Source organism: Cryptomeria japonica, chromosome 5 (assembly GCF_030272615.1).
Source record: "Cryptomeria japonica chromosome 5, Sugi_1.0, whole genome shotgun sequence".
NCBI lineage: Eukaryota > Viridiplantae > Streptophyta > Pinopsida > Cupressales > Cupressaceae > Cryptomeria > Cryptomeria japonica.
This window is the reverse complement of record NC_081409.1, coordinates 30,775,536-30,797,158: the sequence shown is the minus strand read 5'-3', so window position 1 is coordinate 30,797,158 and position 21,623 is coordinate 30,775,536. Positions and strand designations below refer to the sequence as shown.

Here is a 21,623-nt window from a genome sequence, read left to right as displayed (position 1 = left end):
CCTCTATCCCACCGACAGTAAAGACATAACCTGTAGTACTTTGCCCGGTATCAATATCCCCTGCCAAATCTGAGTCTACATAACCTGCTAAATCAATATTAGAGCCCCCAAAACATAAATGTTTATTGGATGTACCTCTCAAATACCTGAGAACCCATTTTACTGCATTCCAATGCTCCAATCCGGGATTACTCATATACATGCTTACGACTCCAACAACATGTGCAATATCCAGTCTCGTGCATACCATGGCATACATTAAACTTCCTACAACTGAAGCATATGGTACCTTGGACATTTTGTCTTTCTCCTCTTGTGTCTTTGGACACATCTCCTTAGTCAATTTCAAATGACTAGGCAAAGGTGTGCTAACAGCTTTTGCATTCTCCATATGGAATCTCTGCAACACCTTTTCAACATAATCAGCCTGTGATAGAGTCAATTTCTTGTTCTGCCTATCTCTACAAATTTTCATACCAAGGATTTGTTTTGCTGCCCCCAAATCCTTCATAGCAAAAGATTTTGCTAATTGTTGTTTTAACTCTTGAATGTGATCCATGTTAGACCCTGCTACAAGCATGTCATCAACATATAAACACAAAATAATGTAGCTGTCTTTATCCAACCTCTTAAAATAAACACAATGGTCAAAATTACACCTGTTGTAGCCTTGCTCAGCCAATAAACTATCAACTTTCAAGTACCATTGCCAAGGTGCTTGTTTCAAGCCATATAAACTCTTTTGCAATCTACACACCAATTTCTCTTTACCTTTGACCTCAAATCCTTGGGGCTGTTCCATATATATCTCCTCCTCCAAATGACCATGGAGAAAGGCAGTTTTCACATCTAGCTGTTCCAAATGAAAATCTTCAGCAGCCACAATACTTAAAACAGTACAAATTGAAGTCATCTTAACAACCAGAGAAAAAATTTCAACAAAAACAATGCCCTTTTTCTGTGCAAAATTGCAAATCCTTTAACAACTAACCTAGCTTTAAATCTATGCTTACCTCATCTTCCTCTTTCAACCTATAAACCCATTTGTTTTGTAAATCCTTTTTACCTCCAGGCAACTTACATAATTTCCAAGTCTGATTTTTGTATAAGGAGTTCATTTGAGAACATTGCATTTCTTGAATAGATTTGTTTGTACTTGTTTTACTTGTAAGATCATTGTCTTTTCCATTTACATGTACTTCATTATTTTTACTTGTAAGATCATCATCTTAAAACCAACATTCTTTGGAGAACATCCTTTATCATTATCATCACAACTATCAAACCTTGTAAATTCAAAATCATCATTATCTCCAACCTCACACTTTTTATCAACAGAAGTTTTGATATTCATTAAATGAATATGAAAACTTGTAGATTCAAAATCATCATTATCTTCAACCTCGCACTTTTTATCAAAAGAAGTTTTAGTTATATCACGTTGCTCAAATGATTCATTAAATGAATAACACAAGTCATTTGTATCACGTGAGGCATTACATAGTGTAGGCTTAGACCTTAGGCATTGATTTTCCTTTTGACATGCTATAAGCAATAGATTCAATTTATTATTTTCTACTTTCAATTTTAATTCCTCGTCCTTAAAAAAACAATTTTTCTCTTGAATCATGTTCATTTTCTTTACCACAACTTCTATTGTCTCTTTAGCCAACTCAATATGTGAATACAAATTTTCTTGTAGTTCTTCATTGTGTATTTTAACTTCCTTCAATTCTTGTTCTAGATTTTTATTTTCACATAATAATTCATGTTTCTCCTTTTCTAGCTCTTATCGAGAAACATTATGCAATTATCTTCTATCCTTGCTACAAATTCTGAATTAGACCTTTTAGCTTTCATCAATTTGTCTCTAAAAAAATCTTTTGCACACCTTAAACACTCGTTTTCATTCTTGAATATTCCCTATTAAGACATTTACTTGAAAAAACAAATCCAAAATTTTCACTTCTTCTCAAATTTTTAACATTAATTTCTTCTTACTATAATCTCCCTCACGCAACAACCGAAGTCTCACAACAAAACCAAAGTTGACAAAAAAACCTTGACCCAAGTGTAAGGTTTAATATTCTATCATGTGTAGTCAACCTTGGTGTGATGCAATAAAAAGGGAGAACTTAGATATGCAATAAGTATAAATCAATTTATAATAAATTACATTCCTTCATATATACACATCGATTACATCATATATTCATATACTTAGGCATAGTTGAAATTCTCAGACTCAGCAAAAACTTGCCAAGGCCCAAAAATGCGACTGGGCAAAAACACGGCAAAAAATCAAAAAAAAACTCGACAACTTAAAAAACTACTTAAATTTCATTAGAAATGCATTTTTTTGGCAAAATTCAATGAGGAGATGCATCCAATGAGTCAAATAAATTAGTAGATAAAAGAAACAAGCTGAGTCTAGTTATCTTTGATTGATTTAAATGCAAATTGAGTACAAAATCACATCCTCATGAGGAATGTTGATGTTTGATAGTCTGAACAAAATGAAAATAGCAAATTGACCTTATAAAACTAAAAGTAAACACTACATCAAAACAATTTACATCTTCCTCTTCCCAGCTCTAGTAAAAACTAGGGGAGAGGTATCTCTAATCCTAGGAGTCCACTATGGCTCTTCTACCTTGCTTGGCATGACAGGCTATGGCTCGACCTCCATCTTGGATGCAGATGTTGTTGGCACTAGCAATGACTCCCCATCATCATCAACCTCCACATGCTCCTCAATGTCATCCAAGGTGAATCCAAATCCACCCCCCTCCTCCATTGCCTAACTCTCCAACTCATAGATGTCATCATCGGTAAACAATGGAAGCTCATCTTGTGTTGTCCAATCACTGTAAGGATCTATATCATCCAAATCTATTAACCTACACATACAAATACCAAGCATAAGTTAATATTTTAATAAAATTTAACAAACAAACCAAATTATTTTAAATGATTATAGATGAGATGAAATCAGGAAAAATTTAATCTATTGATTCTAATCTAAGATTAGAAACATCCCACTTGTGCCCTAATATTTTGCAAATCATTTGGTTTTAAATCATTATGTTTATATGAGCTAATTTTTATCATGTATGCAAATGCTAGAGTTATGATAAGATTCCAGACTAACTACATGGTTTTGACTTAGTGGACGTAGGGAAATCATCATCCTTAAAGAAGGTAAGGAAAGTATCATCAAAGACGGAAGGTAATAGATGAAGGACCTAATGCTATCTGGAACGCTATCTTGCAAGTTTTAGACTTGTTATGATGAGTTAGGGAGTGGTGTCTTTGGCTTAGTGTCTATCCTAGTTAAACCTAGATGGTCAATCTAGTTGTTAGGGTTGTTTCATCCTTGTCTAGATTATGTTATTATTTGTAAGCAAATTATAAATTTAAAACACTCGAACAAATAATTATGATCCTTTATTTTAAATCTTAATGATTCATATGATAAGATGAATACATACATGATTACATGTAAGTAATGTGGAAATGTAGTTATATGTGTGTGTGTAATGCAATATAATAATTAGCACACATATACGTGCCTATATATGTGTGTGTGTGTGTGACTCTAATTTTACCCACACATAAACATGTATGTATAGTAATATAACCATGCCGAGACTTGAGTGGACTTTACTTTATGTTAGTAAGTTTGAATAATATCAACATTTCAAACTTTGAAATAAAGTTTAAATGCAAGCGTAGTAAAAGCCATCGGCTCTTACCTGATATGAGTGGGTTATAATTAGTATTATTTAAAAACCGAATTTGTTATCACCTTCTTCATACAATAAGGGATCGGAAGTATCACAGAACGGAATTAGAATCCGATGAAGAAAATGAAATTCAGTGCTAATGAAGTTAAATTTGCCTTGACAAATTCAAAATGGATATAATCGATTTCCATTTACTAATTGAAGGGTATTTTGGAGTCCGTAGATATATTACAGAAGGGATTTTAGTTTGGAAAAACACGGTTCATTTTATCATATACAAAGGTGAAGAAGTTCTCAATTATCTTCATGGTATAACAGTAAAAAGCTTTGAGAGCACATACAGCTGTATCCAAACCATAGCCAATAGAAGAGGGAGGCATAGCTTCCAGTCAAGCAAGAAGAGTTCTTTACAACTGCAACTATTAAGCAATCTTTTGCCAGGTTACATTTTCCAAGCTCTGTTTGAATTGTTGAAGCTCTTTATAAAGAAATGCAGTAATAGTAAGGAAAGTTCTTTTACAAAATCGATAATATGCATGATAACTCATGCAAGCTAAAAGCTTTAAGTTTGAGAAAATAGACTGAATATATGTAACTTTGAAATGTGTTAGACAATATAGCAGTGATTTCTTTCCTTGTTAAGGAATTCAATACATTAAACCTGAAATATATGAGAAGCTTATGAATTGAACATCGTTCATTATCATGAAAAGAGTGAATACTTATCATTTTAGAATGAGAAACATGGAAAACAAGAATTGTTCTACCAAATAGATGCTAGGACTCATTGCGGAGGCCACAGCAATATATGCAAGGAAAGACTTAGAAAATTTAACCTTAGTTAGAACCATAATTATATTCATCAAATTTGAATAGTTTAATAATGGCCAGTTATCAGCTATGAATTCTTTAAAAAACAATCTAAGGTTATATGATTGCTGCAAAATTGTAAATACCATAACAGCTACCAATTGAAATACTCTAACTTGATGAGGAATCTGAAACACAATTATGTGGAATAGGTAATTCAGCATAGTTAACAGGTCAAGATTTCATACTTGTGAACACGAGGGAGCAGGATGCTAGCTCATGAGCACAAGTATGTAATCAGCAATAAAATCAACCAAGTAATTAAATAAATGAAATGTGACTCCATAAAGAATCAATATAAACTATGAGCTTATCTTGTTCAATATACTTACTTAAGTTAAAACATATGAGTAAGCCCAGTAAGCCTCAAATGAGTCAATATGCAGTTAGCAAAGAGGCAAATATGATGGCTTGGAAACCTTCACTTGCTTAAGTCTAGCCGAGGAGGGTGATGAACATTGACTTCACGCATTGACGTGTTGCCAACTTATAAAACCTTTGGCCAAGGTGACACTACAAAGTGTAAGCAGCAGTCAGTTCATTTGGTCCAGATATGCAACCCAAACAGAGGTCATACTAGTTCGGAGTTGCCTATGGTGCGTGATCAACTAGGGTTGTGTAGGGTCAAACACTGATCTCAAATGGCATTAGATCCAACGTCTATTTCTTCCCTGCAAAGGGTCAAGCCTTTCCAATTGGAAGTGGCACAGGGGGGACTAGTAAGTCCGTGGTTAGGTGAAAAAGCACCCTAATGATACTTTCCCTCTTATCAATACTGTAAAGATTATCTAAAGGTTCGGGATGAATCCAAGAAGCTGTAAACACTAAACTTCTCTTGAATTACTTTTTAGTAATGTATCAGTTATGTTTCTTATTTTGTTTTGTTATGATTATGCAAATCGTCTTGAATAAGTGTTATATATACTTTCTTGATAATTTCATTTCAATTATTGAAAAAAAAAATGCTGTCTTAATTCTCAAGTGTTAATTTTTAGATTCAATGTTGTAATTCTTAGATGCTAGTTTATACATGTTACAAGATTCTAAACATTTTCTTAAAAAAAAGGATTCAAACTATAAAAAATTGGTAGGGTTTGAAACTTTGAAAATTTGTGAAAACAATAAAAAAAATAGCAAAAACTTGTAAAAAATGGTGGAAAATCTTCTTGTTTGCAATCTAAATCTGATTTAGAGTGTTCACTTCATGGCATTGATGTTTTTTGTTAAATCTAGAAGTAGCAAAACAAACCAAAATGTTAAAAATCAAAAAATCAAAAACCCTACCTGAAAATCCAATTTTCTCTTCAAAATCAAACCAAATCCGTTTCAAATCTTCAATTTTTAGCTCCAATTATCTGCAATCACCCTACAAACAATTCCTACACATATCTCTAGCACTGGAGGAGCAAATAGAAGCAAAAAAAAATGAATTAAAACTGACTTTTTGACGTCTCAGGCCTTTTATGCAACTATGGCTGAGTTTTTTTTGCAGACAAGTTTTTCAAAAAAAAAACTCGCCAAAAACCCTACGAGTAACTCATGCGAGTTTTTACTGAGTTAAACTCGCGAGTTTTTTAAAACTTGCCAAGTTTTCGGCAAGTCTTGCATCTATGCTTTAAGGTCTTACAATGCCTTATAATTCATTCATCATTCTTCATCCATATATACATATATCACATATACATTTCACACTTCCTTATTCTCACATAAATTTACTTCATATTATTCCACATATGTTTCCACCCTATTCCACACTCTTATCTCCCACTTTTCCCTCTTTATATAGCTTCTTTATGCCTCTTCATAATGCCTTTCCATCATATCCTTCCATGATAGCTCTTAATTATCTTATTCCCAAGAATTTGCCTTTTATTCTATTATATTTTATACTTATACAGCTTATTTAGGTATATTAGAGGTGTTTTAAGGTTACTTAAGGGTTACATAATGGATATATGGGTCTATAAATGACCCAAATGACATTTGTGGTGCCTCACAGCCCTATTTCCTGCCAACAATCCTCATTGCATATTAAAACATACTTGATGATAAAACCCCTTTTGTAATTTGTTATAAATTGTGAAATTTTAGTTGGTATTCGTTTGTCTACAATGGGGTTTTTGTTAATCAGCTTTGTTTTGTTTTCTCTTTTCACCTTTTTCTTACTTTCAAATTAAAAGTACACAAAAGCCCTAAAAACACAATCATACAAGGGAGCTGCCCTTCTCAAATGCAAAGAAAAGTTGTTTGTTGAGTAACAACTTATCCAACTGTTGGGACATTTGTCACTGTCTGTTGGACAAGTCACTTTGATATCTACAATGACAAATCTGTTTATCAACAAGTCTATACTATCCCCCTGTTCTGAAACTCCATGGAATATATTATGATGTAACATATAAACAACCTAAGAGATTTTGTAGATTAGGTATTCTTGACAATTACAAATTAAAATGAGAAAAAGACCAACATATTATTAATTAGGTGATACAAGCATACTATGAAGAAGGAGAAGAAGAGAAGATTTTATTTCAGGCTGAAATATCCCAGACAGGCTGCAAACTTTAAAGATAATGTATTATGCAGTCAAAGGATTTTTAAACTGGAATCCAAATGGATATTGCTAGCTTATAATTTTTCTATGCAATGGAATCAATTTCATTTTAGGTGTAACCACTTGCAAACATGTTTCACCGTGTCTCCACTGCTAACATGCATATGTATCACTTCTTCACTACGGCATCTTTTGTGGGTTCTCCTAGTCTGTTTGTATGTCCAAATAACGCGCCAAATATTACCTCACAACATATATTTATAGATTCACTTTTATGTCAGTCAGCAGACCTGATTTGCATCATATGATTCCTTTAGACTTCCACCTGCCATTACACTTCAGGAGTAAACTTACTCTAATGTTGTAAGAAAAGGCAATCTACTGGGACAAGGTTGCTACATTCTCATAAAGTTAAAAAGCATTAACTTTTAAATGTCCATAACATCTTTGAGCTTTAAAAACTTAAGCCCTGATAAGGCAACCTAATTGATATGATGGGCACAATGCATCTGCTGCTCTCTGTGGTATTCCTTTTCCAAGATGCCTCCCTCTCTTTGCAAATGCAACTTATTTCCAAGACACTTCGTTTTTACTGAAAAAAGAAAAGACATATTTGCTATTGAAGGGCAATTTGGTGACCAATTGAAGAAGTTCAAATGGTTCCTCAAAGGAAAATCAATATTACACGCATATTCTTGCTGGTCATGTAATGTGATCATGCAGGTCAAGCAACAGGCAAAAAATTACAAATATCAGAGAATCAGGGCTGAAAACTAAATTGATAGGTTATTTAGTTTGTCAAATCAGTTTTTCCATTGAGAGGCAAAATTTCAATTTTGGTATTCCTGCCCATGGGTTTGAACGCCCTGCAAGCTGACACCAGCATGTGGTCAACCTTCATTTAGCTCAACATTTAACTACATCAGCATGCTTTTCCAGCCCGATTATTATGCAAGAGTAAAATGTGTTGGAATACCACATTCGAAATATTCCTTTGAAAGTGAATTCTAACTAGCCACAATTTTGAAAATATCTCTTAGGCATTTGTATCTTTAGAATGTCGAATTATTTTCAAATACTGTGATTTGTAAGCTTTTACAAAGTTCCTTTATAAAAAAAATTTATTCCCAAAGAAAAAACATTGAAATTAGGACCATTAAGAAATTAGAAAACAAAATTTGTAATTTCGAATTCAACAAATGCAAGAACAGCAAGTAATAAGACTAGCTTATAAGACTGTTGAATTTCAACATGAGAAAATGTTCGACATGAATATATTATGAAGACATCTAATAATAGCTCCAACTTGCTGTTTATGCTAGGTAAAATGAAAAGGGTTTGATAACTAGAAGAATAAATTCAGGGATAATGTCAGTGTAGAATAATCAATAATGTCTCATATAAGTGTATACCTAGAATTGTAAAGATGATGTATTCAAATCAGAAAGACATGAACAATCTCCAAAAAATACAAAAAAAGTTAAAAAATATGTAGACAAAACTGCATGAACATCAATTCTGGTTTGCATCCAAGATGTAAACCTTAAACCCCAATCTGCCCTTAACGTTGGCAAATCAAATGCATTGCTTCCTTCTAATGCGACATATTGAAGTGGAAGAGTTGACAGGAAAAGCATGTTACATCATTACGAATGCCAAAAAAATAGTCCTAAGAGCATAAACGTTAATCTCTGCCTATAAGAGATGAACTAAGGGTGACAAGGACAAAACCAATAAAGACTAATAAAATACAACTTGTTGTGAAATGCTTTTAGCAATAGTGCAGGTTACAATCAATTGTAGCATTTCACTTCTGCAGTTACCAATCAATAGCTTTACAATGTAGCTTTGTAGAATACTATGAATCCTAGAGTTTCAAATGCATGAAAATATATTATTATAGTGGAAATGCCAAAATTACTTGAACGAGATAGATATTCATATTTCATATCATGCAGAGAATTGCCCGAACAGTCTTTTTGATCAAAGCATATGTGACAACCACATAACCCAAAAATTTATATCTATATGATAACCACATAACAAAAAAATAGAAGAGATTTCACATATCAAATGTCACAAGGTCCAAACTAAATAACATAAAAATTCAATTGCGGGTTGAATATGGTCATCCAGATAATATAGATGGCATTACAGAATTCAGAATGTAACAGAAACCTAAATCAAAGTTACTCCTATCCAAAGGTCATAACAATCAACCATCACACCACAAACACTCCATTTAACCTACTTAGGGTTTCAACATGGCTATGCAAGAAATATATGAGACATTCGAAATTTATGAAAGTCATTAAAAATTTTAAAACCAAATCACAGTATACATTTCAGCATCCAAATGCCACAAATTTAAATGTTATTAGGCTTGATTTTATACTAAAATCCAGGTAAACCTAGTTATGATTTCAACATGGATATCCACAATATATATGCATGCCATTAGAGAATCCAGAAAGTAGTAAATGCCTAAATCAGAGTATACGTTTCACGATCCACTTTTCACAAAGAGCGTCACTAAATCTCAATTAAACCCTACTAAAGGCTTCTATATAAGAATCCAGAATATATATATATATAGAGAGAGAGAGAGAGGGGGAGGGAGAGAGAGAGAGACCCAAATCAGAGGAACATACATTTCACTTACTAATGTCACAAGGGCCAGACTCCAAACTATAACACAACATTAAAATTCAAATTAACACTAGTTAGGGCTTGAACCTAATTATCCAGAAAATTTAGATGGCATTATAGAATTGGGGAACTAATAGAAACCTAATCAGAGTTATATATTTCTTATCCAAATGTCACAAACGTCCACCCATCACATCACCAACACTCAATTAAATCCTAATTAGGGGTTAAACTTAGTATGCAGAAAATATATAAATTTTCGAAAGTAATAGAAAACGGAAAACGAAATCAGTGTATACCTTTCACCTCCAAAATGCCAAATTAAAAATTATTAAAATGCAGGCAAGCCCTGCTGAGGATTTCAACTTGGATATCCACAATATACAAATGCGTGCTATTAAGAACTCGGAAAGCAACAAATGCCGAAATCAAATGATACATTTCACCATCTAATTTTCACCTTGTCCAATCTACCAGAACAATAACTCGATTAAACATTAAGCTTTCAACATGTGCAGCCAGAAAATATATATGTAAGGCGTTAGAAAATCCAAAAAGTAATAAAAACCCAATTCAGCATTTAAATTTCAGCGTAAATGGCACAAATTCCAAATGTTCAGGCTTGAATTAACACCTAAAATCAGTTAAATTAAACTCCAGGTAGAATTTCAACATGTGTATCCACAAAATCACAAGAACATACCATGCATGGTCTGATCAGGCGATATCATTGTCGTCAAAATCATCTTCAAATGAATTGAAGAAAACTGCATCGAACGGCTTGCTGTCAGGAAGCACTTCGTTCATCAATTCCAGCGGATCTCCGTCGTCGACCTCCATGGCAGCCGTAGAGGCCTGGTCGTCAAGATCGTGGTAAGAAATTGAAACTGTTGGCCTCGTTATTTCGCTTTCTGTGCGCCAAAAACATATGAATGGCCCCATACAAATGGTAAAACAGGAATAATAGAGAATTTCCCCGACATAAGGTGTGGTTATAAGTAGATTAGAATGGTGGTGGTGGTGAAACTTCCCTATGGCATATATCAAAGCAATCACATTTCAATACTAATGGGTATCTTAAAAGAAGGGCAATATAAATGAGATATAACTAGCATATTTATATTTTTTTTAAATTTAAAAATTGGATAGATATTACTACTAAAGTAATTATTTATTTAACAAAATATTAATAAATTATTAAAATCATGTTTGCATTAAAAGGTTAAAAAATAGTTATTAATATCGAATCATTATTATAATATTGTAATTATAAAAGACAACAAAATAAAAAGTTGAAATAATAATCATTAAGTCATTATTTATTACAATAGCATAATATGACAAGGTCACATTTTTACGGAGTTTTGGTAGGATGATTTTGTATTTTTGATATCTAAATAAATTGAGAGTAACACTTTGATCAAACTTGGAACATGAAATCATTAACCATTTTCTAGTTAACGATTAGTAATGTGTTTATTTTCACTTATCTTATTTTTTGCTTATGTTTTTCAAAATTAATTTGCTCACAACTGAGATACTTAAAATCCTTGCATTCATAATTGTCTTCACAAAATTTTGATTTTGTAGAAAGCCTTCTTACTAGTGAGACATTAAATTAGTCTATCAAAAGTGTTCTTAAGCTTATAAGATTTAAATATAAGTTGTGTTTGATAGTTTCAAATCAAATGCAATTTGAAACATAATCCAATGGTCATTAATGCATACATAATTACTATATTGATTATTTTGAGTGGAGGCAATAATCAATTTCTTTGTTTTAGACTTATTGTAGATGTGAAAGAGAAGATGATGACACATTGGCATAGCTCTAATTTTATGCATCTAAGAAGATTTTGGAAGATAATTTAAAATTTAAAGAAGGTTTTAATTTTAAAACACCTTCTCTCAATAAATTAGTTGAATTGTGTTTAACTATATTTTTAGGTCAAAAGCTAATTAATATGGATGCTTGACTAAAATTCAAAGTCTTGAGTATTCGGAATAGAGAGTGGGTTAGTGAATTCTATGTGCTACACAAACCCTAGCTCAAACTTGATTTATGCCTCCAATTTGGTTAATAAGTTTCCATGGATTTAGAATTGGACAAAGAAGACTTGAAATTATGATTATATCTTAAACCTAAACCAACCAACATTTAAGATTGAAGCACAATCTTACATCGATAATGTGATATCAAACAAATTATAGCCCTATGGGGCAATGCAATTTGAATTTAGAAAAATGAAAATGTGCACGTGAAATGGAACATATTTATATAAGTATATTTTGAGTCAAAATTCAAGGACAAAACTTCCTTAGGGATCAAGAATGTAATGCCCCACAATTTCCTCATTTTGCTAATACTAGTGTTATAGGGAACACCCTATGAAAAATTTATCGATGTTATTTGACTAAGAAAATTCAATAATTCATTTTTATTTTTTTTCCTTACAGCACTTATACATGATTATTTTCAACATGTAGTTCTATTTTATGAAAAACATGGAGTTTTTGGTTTTTTGTCAATTTTGAAGTTTAGGTTGGAATAAAGGATCTATATTCTTGAAACATCTATGATTGATTATGGAGGGGAGTTCACTCAAAAATAATTTAATTTATCTTTTGTTGATTGGATTTCACATTTTACTTGGGTTTGTTTAATAGATGAAATCAAATTGAGTTGATGATATTGTTCTAGTATTAATAGTGACATTATGATTTAAATTTTAAAGAAATAATATATTGTTTCCCTTCTTAGAATAAAAATCTTACAATAGTAACCTCAACATGTTATCATGTATTTTAATTAAAAAATGTTAAAATATTTAAAACAAGAATCATATTGTGACATTGTTAACATTGTGATAATAGTAATATTATTCAAATAGCAAAAACAATTAATTTATTTATATAAAAACAAAGCATATAGAAAGATTTGATTCGCCAAGAAGCCTAGTGCAAATGCAATTATGTAAATAGAAAATGAGAAGTCGCATATATCTATAGAAAGAAAATAATAAAATATGTTCAAATTTTTTATTATTTTTTTACAATTAAATTTTGCTAGAAGGTTTTTTGCTAATTTTGTTCAAATAACCAAGTCAATCTCTAAGTTGTTAAATAAAGGAGAAACGGTTTCTTGGGAAAGAGGAGTTATATAATATTTTTAGAATATAAAGAATGCTATTAAGAAATCTCCTATGCTTAAATCCATATCCTTTTCAAAGCCTTTTCAATTATTCTCTTTTGTTTCCTTCCACACTATTGTTGTTGTTTTGTTACATAAGAATGAAGAAATATATGAGTAGCCTATTACTTTCTTCAACAAATGTGTTCAAGCAATTGAGATCAAATATGACATCATGGAGAAACGTGCTTATGTATTGGTCAAAGTAATGAAAAATATGACATTTCTTGCTTGAAGATATGAGTGAAAATTCAAAAAGATCCTTGAAGCTACAAGCTATCAAGTGTGTTATTTGCAAGGTGTTTTGTACTGGAAGAAATGAGATGGTGTCTAGCTAAGATGCATAGTTGAAAAATAGTTTTGCAATATATTAAGATAAATGCATAGCGGATTTTGTGGATGCCACCTCATGACCAAAATAACTTCTCACAAGATCCTTAGATCAAGATACCAATGGCTAACCTTTTTTGTTGACACACAAAAATGGTAAGGAAATGTGATGCATGTCAAAGGTTATTTAGTAAACTTAAGTATTATGAGGTATTACCTTTGAGAACTATAACTATTGAAGCTTCATTTCAATAGTGGGGAGTAAGCAAGAAATTGTTCCAATATAAAAAGATGGACAAAGACTAAAAAACTACACCATTATCAAGCTTGTACTCATGATTAGGACGCTAAAAAGGGAAATTAAGAAATCAAATGATAAAACAATAGAATGCAAACCCAATTTCCTTGATTTGGTTGTCCTTTGGTTTTGATGTGTGCTCGATCTATGCTTCCAAGGGTGCTCCAAGATGCTCGGTGATGATTATTTATGCAATAAACTAAGCTAAAAATGGATGCAATATGGTTGAATGTGAGTAGCTAAACTAACATTATGACAATATGAGAGTGAAAAAGTGGATGATTTGTGAAGGAAAAATGAGGGGTATAAATAGGATTTGATGGGATGAGGGAGATGCTTGAGGATATGCCACTTGTCTCAATTGAGGACAAGTGGCAATGGGAGGATTGACAAGTGTCCTCAAAAAGGGCAAATGTCATGGCAAGGAATGACAAGTGTAAACAAGTACACATGTCAATTTTGGGAAGTAGCCACCCAAAATTAGTTTATTTTCCTAATATTTAAGAAATTAGGAATGTGCACACGTGTGACAAGGGAGGTTGGAAGGATGAGGTTGGTTAGGAACCCAGATTTGTTAGTGGGTTAGGCTAGAGGAAGGGTTAAATGAGAGTTAAGGTTAGGAAACATGTGACTAAAAGAAATTATTTGAATTATTTAAATTCAAATAAGAAGAAGAAGAGAATGACATGACCTAGATAAAATAATTAACTTATTTTATTTAGTAGAAGAAGGACAAGGAGCATTAATTAATTAAAACATTAACCAATTAATTGGACATGGCCTGATTAATTAAATTAATTTAGCCAAAAGGGATGCTATATTTAATTAAATAATATTGATTATTTAATTAATACAAGTAGCTAAGCGAAATAAATTTGGTGAGAAATTAATTAACTGAATTTAAGTGTCTACATGGGGTATTGATTTTAAAGGAGAAATTGCATAAAAAGTCTAGTGGAGGATTTAAATGGATTCCAGTTGCTATGGATTACTTCATAAATGGATTGAAGCAATTCCAACTAGAAAGGAAACAAAAAAAGTACTCATGGATTTTGTCATGGAGCATATTATCACTCGATCTGGAGTCCCAGTCAAGTTGATAATTAACAATGCAATGTGTTTCAGATTTGGAGAATTCATCAATGTTTATGTTGATTATGCAATAAACCTATCATTTTTTCCCTCGTCATCCATAGGAAAATGGAAATTTTGAATCAAGTAGTAGGAGATAAATGAAGATCGTAAAAAGGAATGATAGGAAAAAGTCCAAAATTTTGGGATTCAAAGTTGAGAGTAGCCTTACAAGCTAATAGGGTTGCTATAAAAAATTCCACTAAGAAATCTCCATATGAATTGGTATATGGTATCGATGTTAGGTTGCTAATGAATAATTTGTTGTCAATTTATAAATTTATTTATAAATATGATGAGGACATTGGTGATGCCATGACTTGCAAGAATAACTTGTTGGATGAACTTAATGAATCAAGAAGATTAGCTCAAAAGGTCAACATGAAGAAGCAACAACAAATGAGCTATCTTTTTGATAAAAAAGTGTAGACCAAAATTTCAATTTGGTATTCTTGTGTCAATGTAAAATGTCAAAGTTCAAGACAAAGGTAAGCATAGTAAGTTTAATCCTTTGTGGGTTGATCCTTAGATTATTAGTAATACTCGTGAAGAACATTTATACTATTTGAAAAGTTTGAATGATGAAATTCTAGAATTTCTACTATACATGGACCATTCCTAAAACCTTATTTTTCTTAAATGGGTCATTTCCATTCATGGTGCACTACATGTAAATTTTGCATAGTCGTTCTTTCTAGTTTAGTTTGTTGTGTGTTAAACTTGTTTGATATGCTTGTTAGAGTTCTTCTAGATCCTCGTTATATTTATTTGAAGCATCTGTTCCCGACTATAATAGTTTTAGGATGTGGAATTGTATTAATAGTAGCAACTCTTTCAAGATCAATTCTAATTCCATCTTTGGAGAATATGCCCCCCAACAATTCACCCTTTATCACTCCAAACATGCACTTTAAGTGGGACTCAAGGATACACCATACTCTATAGCTATAGTAAAGATTTTATCCATGTGCATACAGTGGTATTCAACTTTCTTAGAAAATATTGTAATGCCATCTTGATACACCACCATGATAGAGTCTACCAAATTAGAAAAGGCAACATCCATTTATCTCTAATAAGTTTTATCTGCATAATTTGATAGTTTAAAAGGAATATTGATATACACATATGCACCACAAAGTGTTGTCAAGGTATACTTATACATTTCATATTCCTTTACCTTCACCAAGTTGTATCCTAAGAATCTATCCATTATAGATAACAACTCACAACCAATTACTTTCAACAACATATCCTTTGTGTTGAGTAAATGATAATTTACCTTTAGAGATGGCACATTCAACTTTTTAAGACTACACACAGTGTGATATCCTCATTTTCATCAACATTGGGAGTAAATTATAAACCCAAGTGGAATGTCTATTTGGTTTGATGGTTCTCCCATGTTCGAGCTTCATGAGTTCTTGATGCATCTTTGGTGCCAATGTGAGATTTATATGGCTTTATTTTTAATTAAAAGGCTTGGAATTTAGCTTACTTGAGGGATTTCAAGTGGAAATAAATATTCTCTACATTCCTTTAATTCATCATAGGACCAAGCAAACACGTGCTTATATTTCCCAAATAAAGAAACAAGCATAGTTATCACTTTTGAATTCAACTTTTTTTTAATGCACGCCTTTTTAGGGGATGCATACCCAAATCAATTTCCTCCATATACCCTTCTCATGTACGGGGGTGATTTAGCAACATATCTATCTACACTATCAAAATCTCTTTATAAAGCTACTATCCCCTTTGGAAGTTTATTAGTTTTAAACTAGATTACCTCATTTCAAAATATTGTTTCTTTTTCATCAATAACTTCAAGAAAAATTTGGAAATCGATATCCTAGTTACAGTATTCATCTACATAATGCAATAACTTAAGGAAGTCCTAGTAATCATTGAATACTTGCCAACTACATGTGTTATTAGGGATATATGGTATAGTATTTACCTCTACCTTGGAAATCCCAACCAATGTAAAATCATCTTCCCTTGTGGCTATGTTTTCTAGGAAGTTTTTCATTGAATTTGTTCCACTTTCTACCTAATCAATGTAGAATGCATCAAATAACTCTATAATATCTCATACAAATGCTTTGTATTTGTTAAGTCTCTTGTGTTTAGATGCATATTTTTCTTTAACTTATGGGATTACTAATTCGGAGTCACCTAAAACTCTAATCACCATGTTTAGAAAAAAAATATCTAAGCAATAATGGTTCATAATCTAAAACATTATTTGTGCACTCAAATTTCAAGGAGAAGAAATGCTTGAAAGACTTACCATTTGGTGAAGGATTACTCTTAGTCTTGATCCTTCCCTGGAACATGCTCCATCAAAGTGCATTAATAATATACCATCTTTTTTAGCAAATATTTGAACTTCTTCTTTCAATGGTTCCAACTTTTTCTTATCTAATGTAGAGGGGGGGAAATAAACCACACTGACGGGTAAATAACAACCTCTCAAGGACTTACTAATCTACCTCTCCACTCCAGATGAGTACAAATCCTAAGGTTGTCAAGTACCTCATACATAACACTAAATGCACCATAGAGGCTTCTTGATGCCCTCTGCTAACTCTCTGTTTGAGGATGCATGCACGGGTATTAAATGACAACACAACGTACTAGCGTCCTTGTGAACAGGGTACAAAGTTTTGTATAGATATCTCAGGGTGATAGATATGTGTTCCAAATGAAGTAAAACTAGATGAACATATAATGAAAAGCAAAAAATAACTATGAAAATGTAGCAAAAAACAACTACAAAAATGTAAGAGGATAAATGAAAGAGAGTGAGGAAATAATCTTACAACTGGTCCATAATTTATGCCTCCAACAAAACCTACACATGAGACAAAGAGGAAAAATGATTGGGGTTGTTTGGAGACTTGCCTCAGTCAAGTCCTTGTCTTGGTGTTTCTGCCTCCACAACAATTAGATAAATAGATAGATAAAAATGTAAATAGAAACGATAAGTGATTTGATAGATAAGGGATGTGATCAATCCCCAAGATGCTTAGAGATGCAAGAAAGATATTACCAACAAGGCTTGAAAAAGCCAAGAGAGTTGGGAAGATTATTGCGAGAGCTTGAGAGTGTTGTAACAAAATAGAGACTATGTAGCAAGTGAGAGAGAGAGAAAGAGAAAGTTGTGAGAGCCGAGAGAACAAGAGAGATTGTGTCCAGAATCTAGAGAGATTGGATGGAGAGAAAAGATATATTTAAAAGAGAGAAGAGGAGGGAAAAAGAGAGGGTTGTCAAGCCGTTTTAGAAGATTCTAAGTCATTTCCACCAACCAAGATAGGTGACAAGTGACAAAATGTGAAAACCAACATTTGAACGTTAGATGTCATAGGACGAATGTACAATGTGCGTATATCTGTGTGGCATGCTAGTGTCTAAATGAAAATGCTAAAAAAATGACGAGTGTCAAGAGAAATTCATGGCTAACGCAATATAGAAGTTGAAGAATAGATACCAAAAAAGTGTCCAGAGCATCTTGAGAGTGAAAAGGTTGATGAAAGGGATGAAATGAACCTACTCAAATGATAGAGGAATGGACACTAAAGTGACTACAAAAGTGTAGGTGGAATTGCAAAGAGGTATGCAATTTTCGACTCTACATCTAATTGAGGGATTTGAACTTTCAAATTGTCAATATCAACATCAAGAAAACATACTTCTACAAGCTTATGATCCTCAACTACAATATGAGACCTTTTCACTCTATCCAACCTCACACTTTTACCATTGATAGGAACCCTGACTTATGACAAATCCAATTGTAGACACCCAAAATCAATTAAATTAATTTAATTAATTATCCAAGTCTCGCATAATTAATTCTAATAATTGTGATAGTTTGTTATTCTTCTTGAGATTAATTTAATTATATTTAACTAATTTTATCATCTCATCCATATGGTTAATTTATCAATTAATTATATAATTCTCCATTTCCTCTAAAATTGATTTAATTCCCCAACCATAGTCAATTTCCACATTATTTCTTCTAAGCCTAATTAATTAATTAGCTAATATCCTAGTTCCTACAAATCTTCCTCCAAATCCCTGTCATATAGCCTAATTAATCTAGGCCTAATCATCATTATCATTTCTCTCAATTTAAAATTCTCCACTCATTCGCTCTCCACCCATCACATCCTCCTAACTTGTCCACTTGCATCTCAATCTCTCATCATTTCATCTAATCCTCTCACTAATCATTTGCACATTCCTAATCTCCAAGGTTAGGGATCAATCAACTCCTTACCATAAATGACTTTCTCATCTCACTTCCCAACCTTAAATGCTACCCACTTTAATCTTTCCAAGGAGACTTAAAAATCTTTTTATTCTCCCCATGCTCTCCTTCCCAGGGAATTTTTAATTCCTTAATCCTTTTATTATCCCCTTGCTCCTCTTCCCAAGGAATTTTTAATTCCTTATTCCTCTTTCCAGTGTCCTTTGTCCCTCTTCCCTACGTCCTCAAGGAGTGTGGAGACAAGGAATGCCTTCAAATGGTAAAATCTCTTGGATCTCCCACTTGTCCTCTCCTCTTGCATTCAATCTTGGCCCTTCATCATCTTTTGATCTCAACAATCCATTCCAAATTTAAAAATCTATAAATTGGAGTCCCTCTCCTTCACAAATCATCCACTTCCTTTGTATTATCATGTTGTCAATTTTGAATCCATAATCCATTTCATTACATCCTCATAATGCCCAAATTTACTCTCAATCCATCATCATAGTCCATCATCTTTGATCAAATCATCTCCATCTCCTATTGTTGTGTATTTGGAGAGCATCCCACATTAAACTAGAAGAGAAAACCTAAATCAAATGGAGCCTGGGCACTTCCATTTCATATCTCTATCGATGCGGTCTTGAAAGGTATAAGCTTGTTAGTTTATTTGCATTGTTTTGTGTTATTTGCATGCTCTACATGCTAACTAATTTGGTAAACCTTGTATAGCTCACATTTTGGTATGCTCGGTGGGATCCTATGTCTTTAAAACTCACTAAATTTTGGGTGTTTTTAAAATTCATAAGTGCGGAATGGCATCTGCTCCCTAGAAACAACATCTCTGCCTCTTAAACAACATCTCCATAATTATAGAATAACTTTTGTGTTTTAAACAACTAGTTGTTTTGTAGCATTGTTGAACATTCAAATTTTTGAGTCTAAGCATTTTCCACGGGTTTGTAAAACAACGTCTGCACCTCTAATTCAACGTCTCTACCTGACAAGTTTTTTGGTTTGCTACAAGGTTTAACATTCTGTTTTGTAGGTTCACTGTTTTTCATAGATCTCTAAATTGGCATATGTGCCAAAGAAATAGTTTTTGTGCTCTTGGAACAACATCTTCACCTACCTAATGGTGTTTATGCCTCTACCCCGACGTCTATGTCGAGTAAAATGGCATCTCTGCCTAGTCAAACTAGCTTTTTATTTTTGCTAACAATATTGTTTGTGCAGCTTGACTTTGATCGTTCAAGACTGATTTTTGCAAACTACTAATGTCTTTCCCTACAGGTTCGATTGTCCAAGACATTATTTGATCATTAAGTGAATGATTAACTGCATTTAAATTTTTAATAGTGACTGAAGAAACCTATTTGCATCATGTGATGTAGGAGCATCCCTGATTAGAAGTTGTTGAAACAACCCATAGAAGAGGTCGACATATTGAATATGTGAGTGAAGATGAAGAAGAAGAAGCACCAGCGGAACAAGTAGCAAATCCACCGCCAATCAATCCGGATGAAGAGAGGTTCTTGAGGGTTTTAAGTAGGGCAAACACCAAACCACATTTTACCCCATCAAAATATGATGGCAAGTTGGATTAAGATGAATTTATGGATTGGATCTCAGAGATGGAGAAGTATTTCAATTTTGAGAATACCGTGGAAGAACAAAAAAGTGAAATATGCCTATACTAGGTTGAAGGGTCATGCGTCTCTTTGGTGGGAACATTTGCTAGTTGATAGACAAAGAAGAGGTAAAGAAAAGATCAAATCATGGGAGAGGATGGTTGCCAAGTTGAAATCAAAGTTTATGTCAATTGATTATCAAGTGAACCTGTTTCGGAAATTACAGAATCTGAAGCAGAAGGAATCTAGTGTGAAGGAGTATACCGAAGTGTTCTACAAGTTGAGTATCAGATCCAGACATGTCGATGATGAGGTTAAACAAGTTGTGAGATATTTGAATGGGTTGCGGATGTCTATACAAGACGAGCTCAGTTTGATCAAGTTGCAGAGTGTTGAAGAAGCTTACCAATATGCCCTGAAAGCTAGAGAGAAGTTGAACAAAAGAAATGAGCAGAGATAAAGAGGTAGAGGTGGAAGGTTTTTCGGAGGAAGATTTCAAGGAGGAAGAGTATATTTCAAAGGATGAGGAACCTGTGCAGATCATAACAAGGAAAAGGAAGTAAGCAAGGATGATAGTTCATACCAAAAGGATGACAAAAATTTCCATCGGAGAAGAGAACTTGATGGCTATCGGAATGAGGGTTATGGAAAAGATGACAGAATACTAGATAAGAGAGTGTTTAAAGGAACTTTCTTTAAGTGCGTAGGAGAAGGACGCCATTCATTTGAATTTAGGAAGGCAGAGAAAAATAGGAGAATGACATTGGTAGAAGAAGACCCTGCCAAATCAACTAACAAACTAGAAGATGGGGAACTGTTGGTGATGAGGAGAGCTTTGTGTCATACCAGAGAGGATGAAGAGTCTTTGTAGAGCAGAAATTTGTTCAAGACTAGATGTAAGGTATCTGGTAAGTGTTGTAAAGTTATTATTGATAGTGGTAGTTTGGATAATCTTGTTTCAGA

The 21,623-nt window shown here is 32.9% G+C and overlaps 1 protein-coding gene across 7 annotated transcripts in view; it reads right to left on the bottom strand.

The window, feature by feature from the left end:
* LOC131057430 (small acidic protein 1) overlaps positions 1-10,858 on the bottom strand; it is an 82,381-nt gene extending 71,523 nt beyond the window's left edge. For 3 of the 7 annotated variants that reach the window (XM_057991615.2, XM_057991613.2, XM_057991617.2), the window contains exon 1: positions 10,523-10,858. In XM_057991615.2, the coding sequence (XP_057847598.2) occupies positions 10,537-10,761 (225 nt within the window). In that variant the 5' untranslated portion in view covers positions 10,762-10,858 and the 3' untranslated portion in view covers positions 10,523-10,536. Of the gene's footprint in view, positions 1-2,411; positions 2,901-4,207; positions 4,225-10,099; positions 10,322-10,522 lie in introns of those variants that run through there. The other 4 variants (XM_057991612.2, XM_059221055.1, XM_057991614.2 and 1 more) reach the window with 4 other exon arrangements.
* Positions 10,859-21,623: the final 10,765 nt, after the last annotated feature.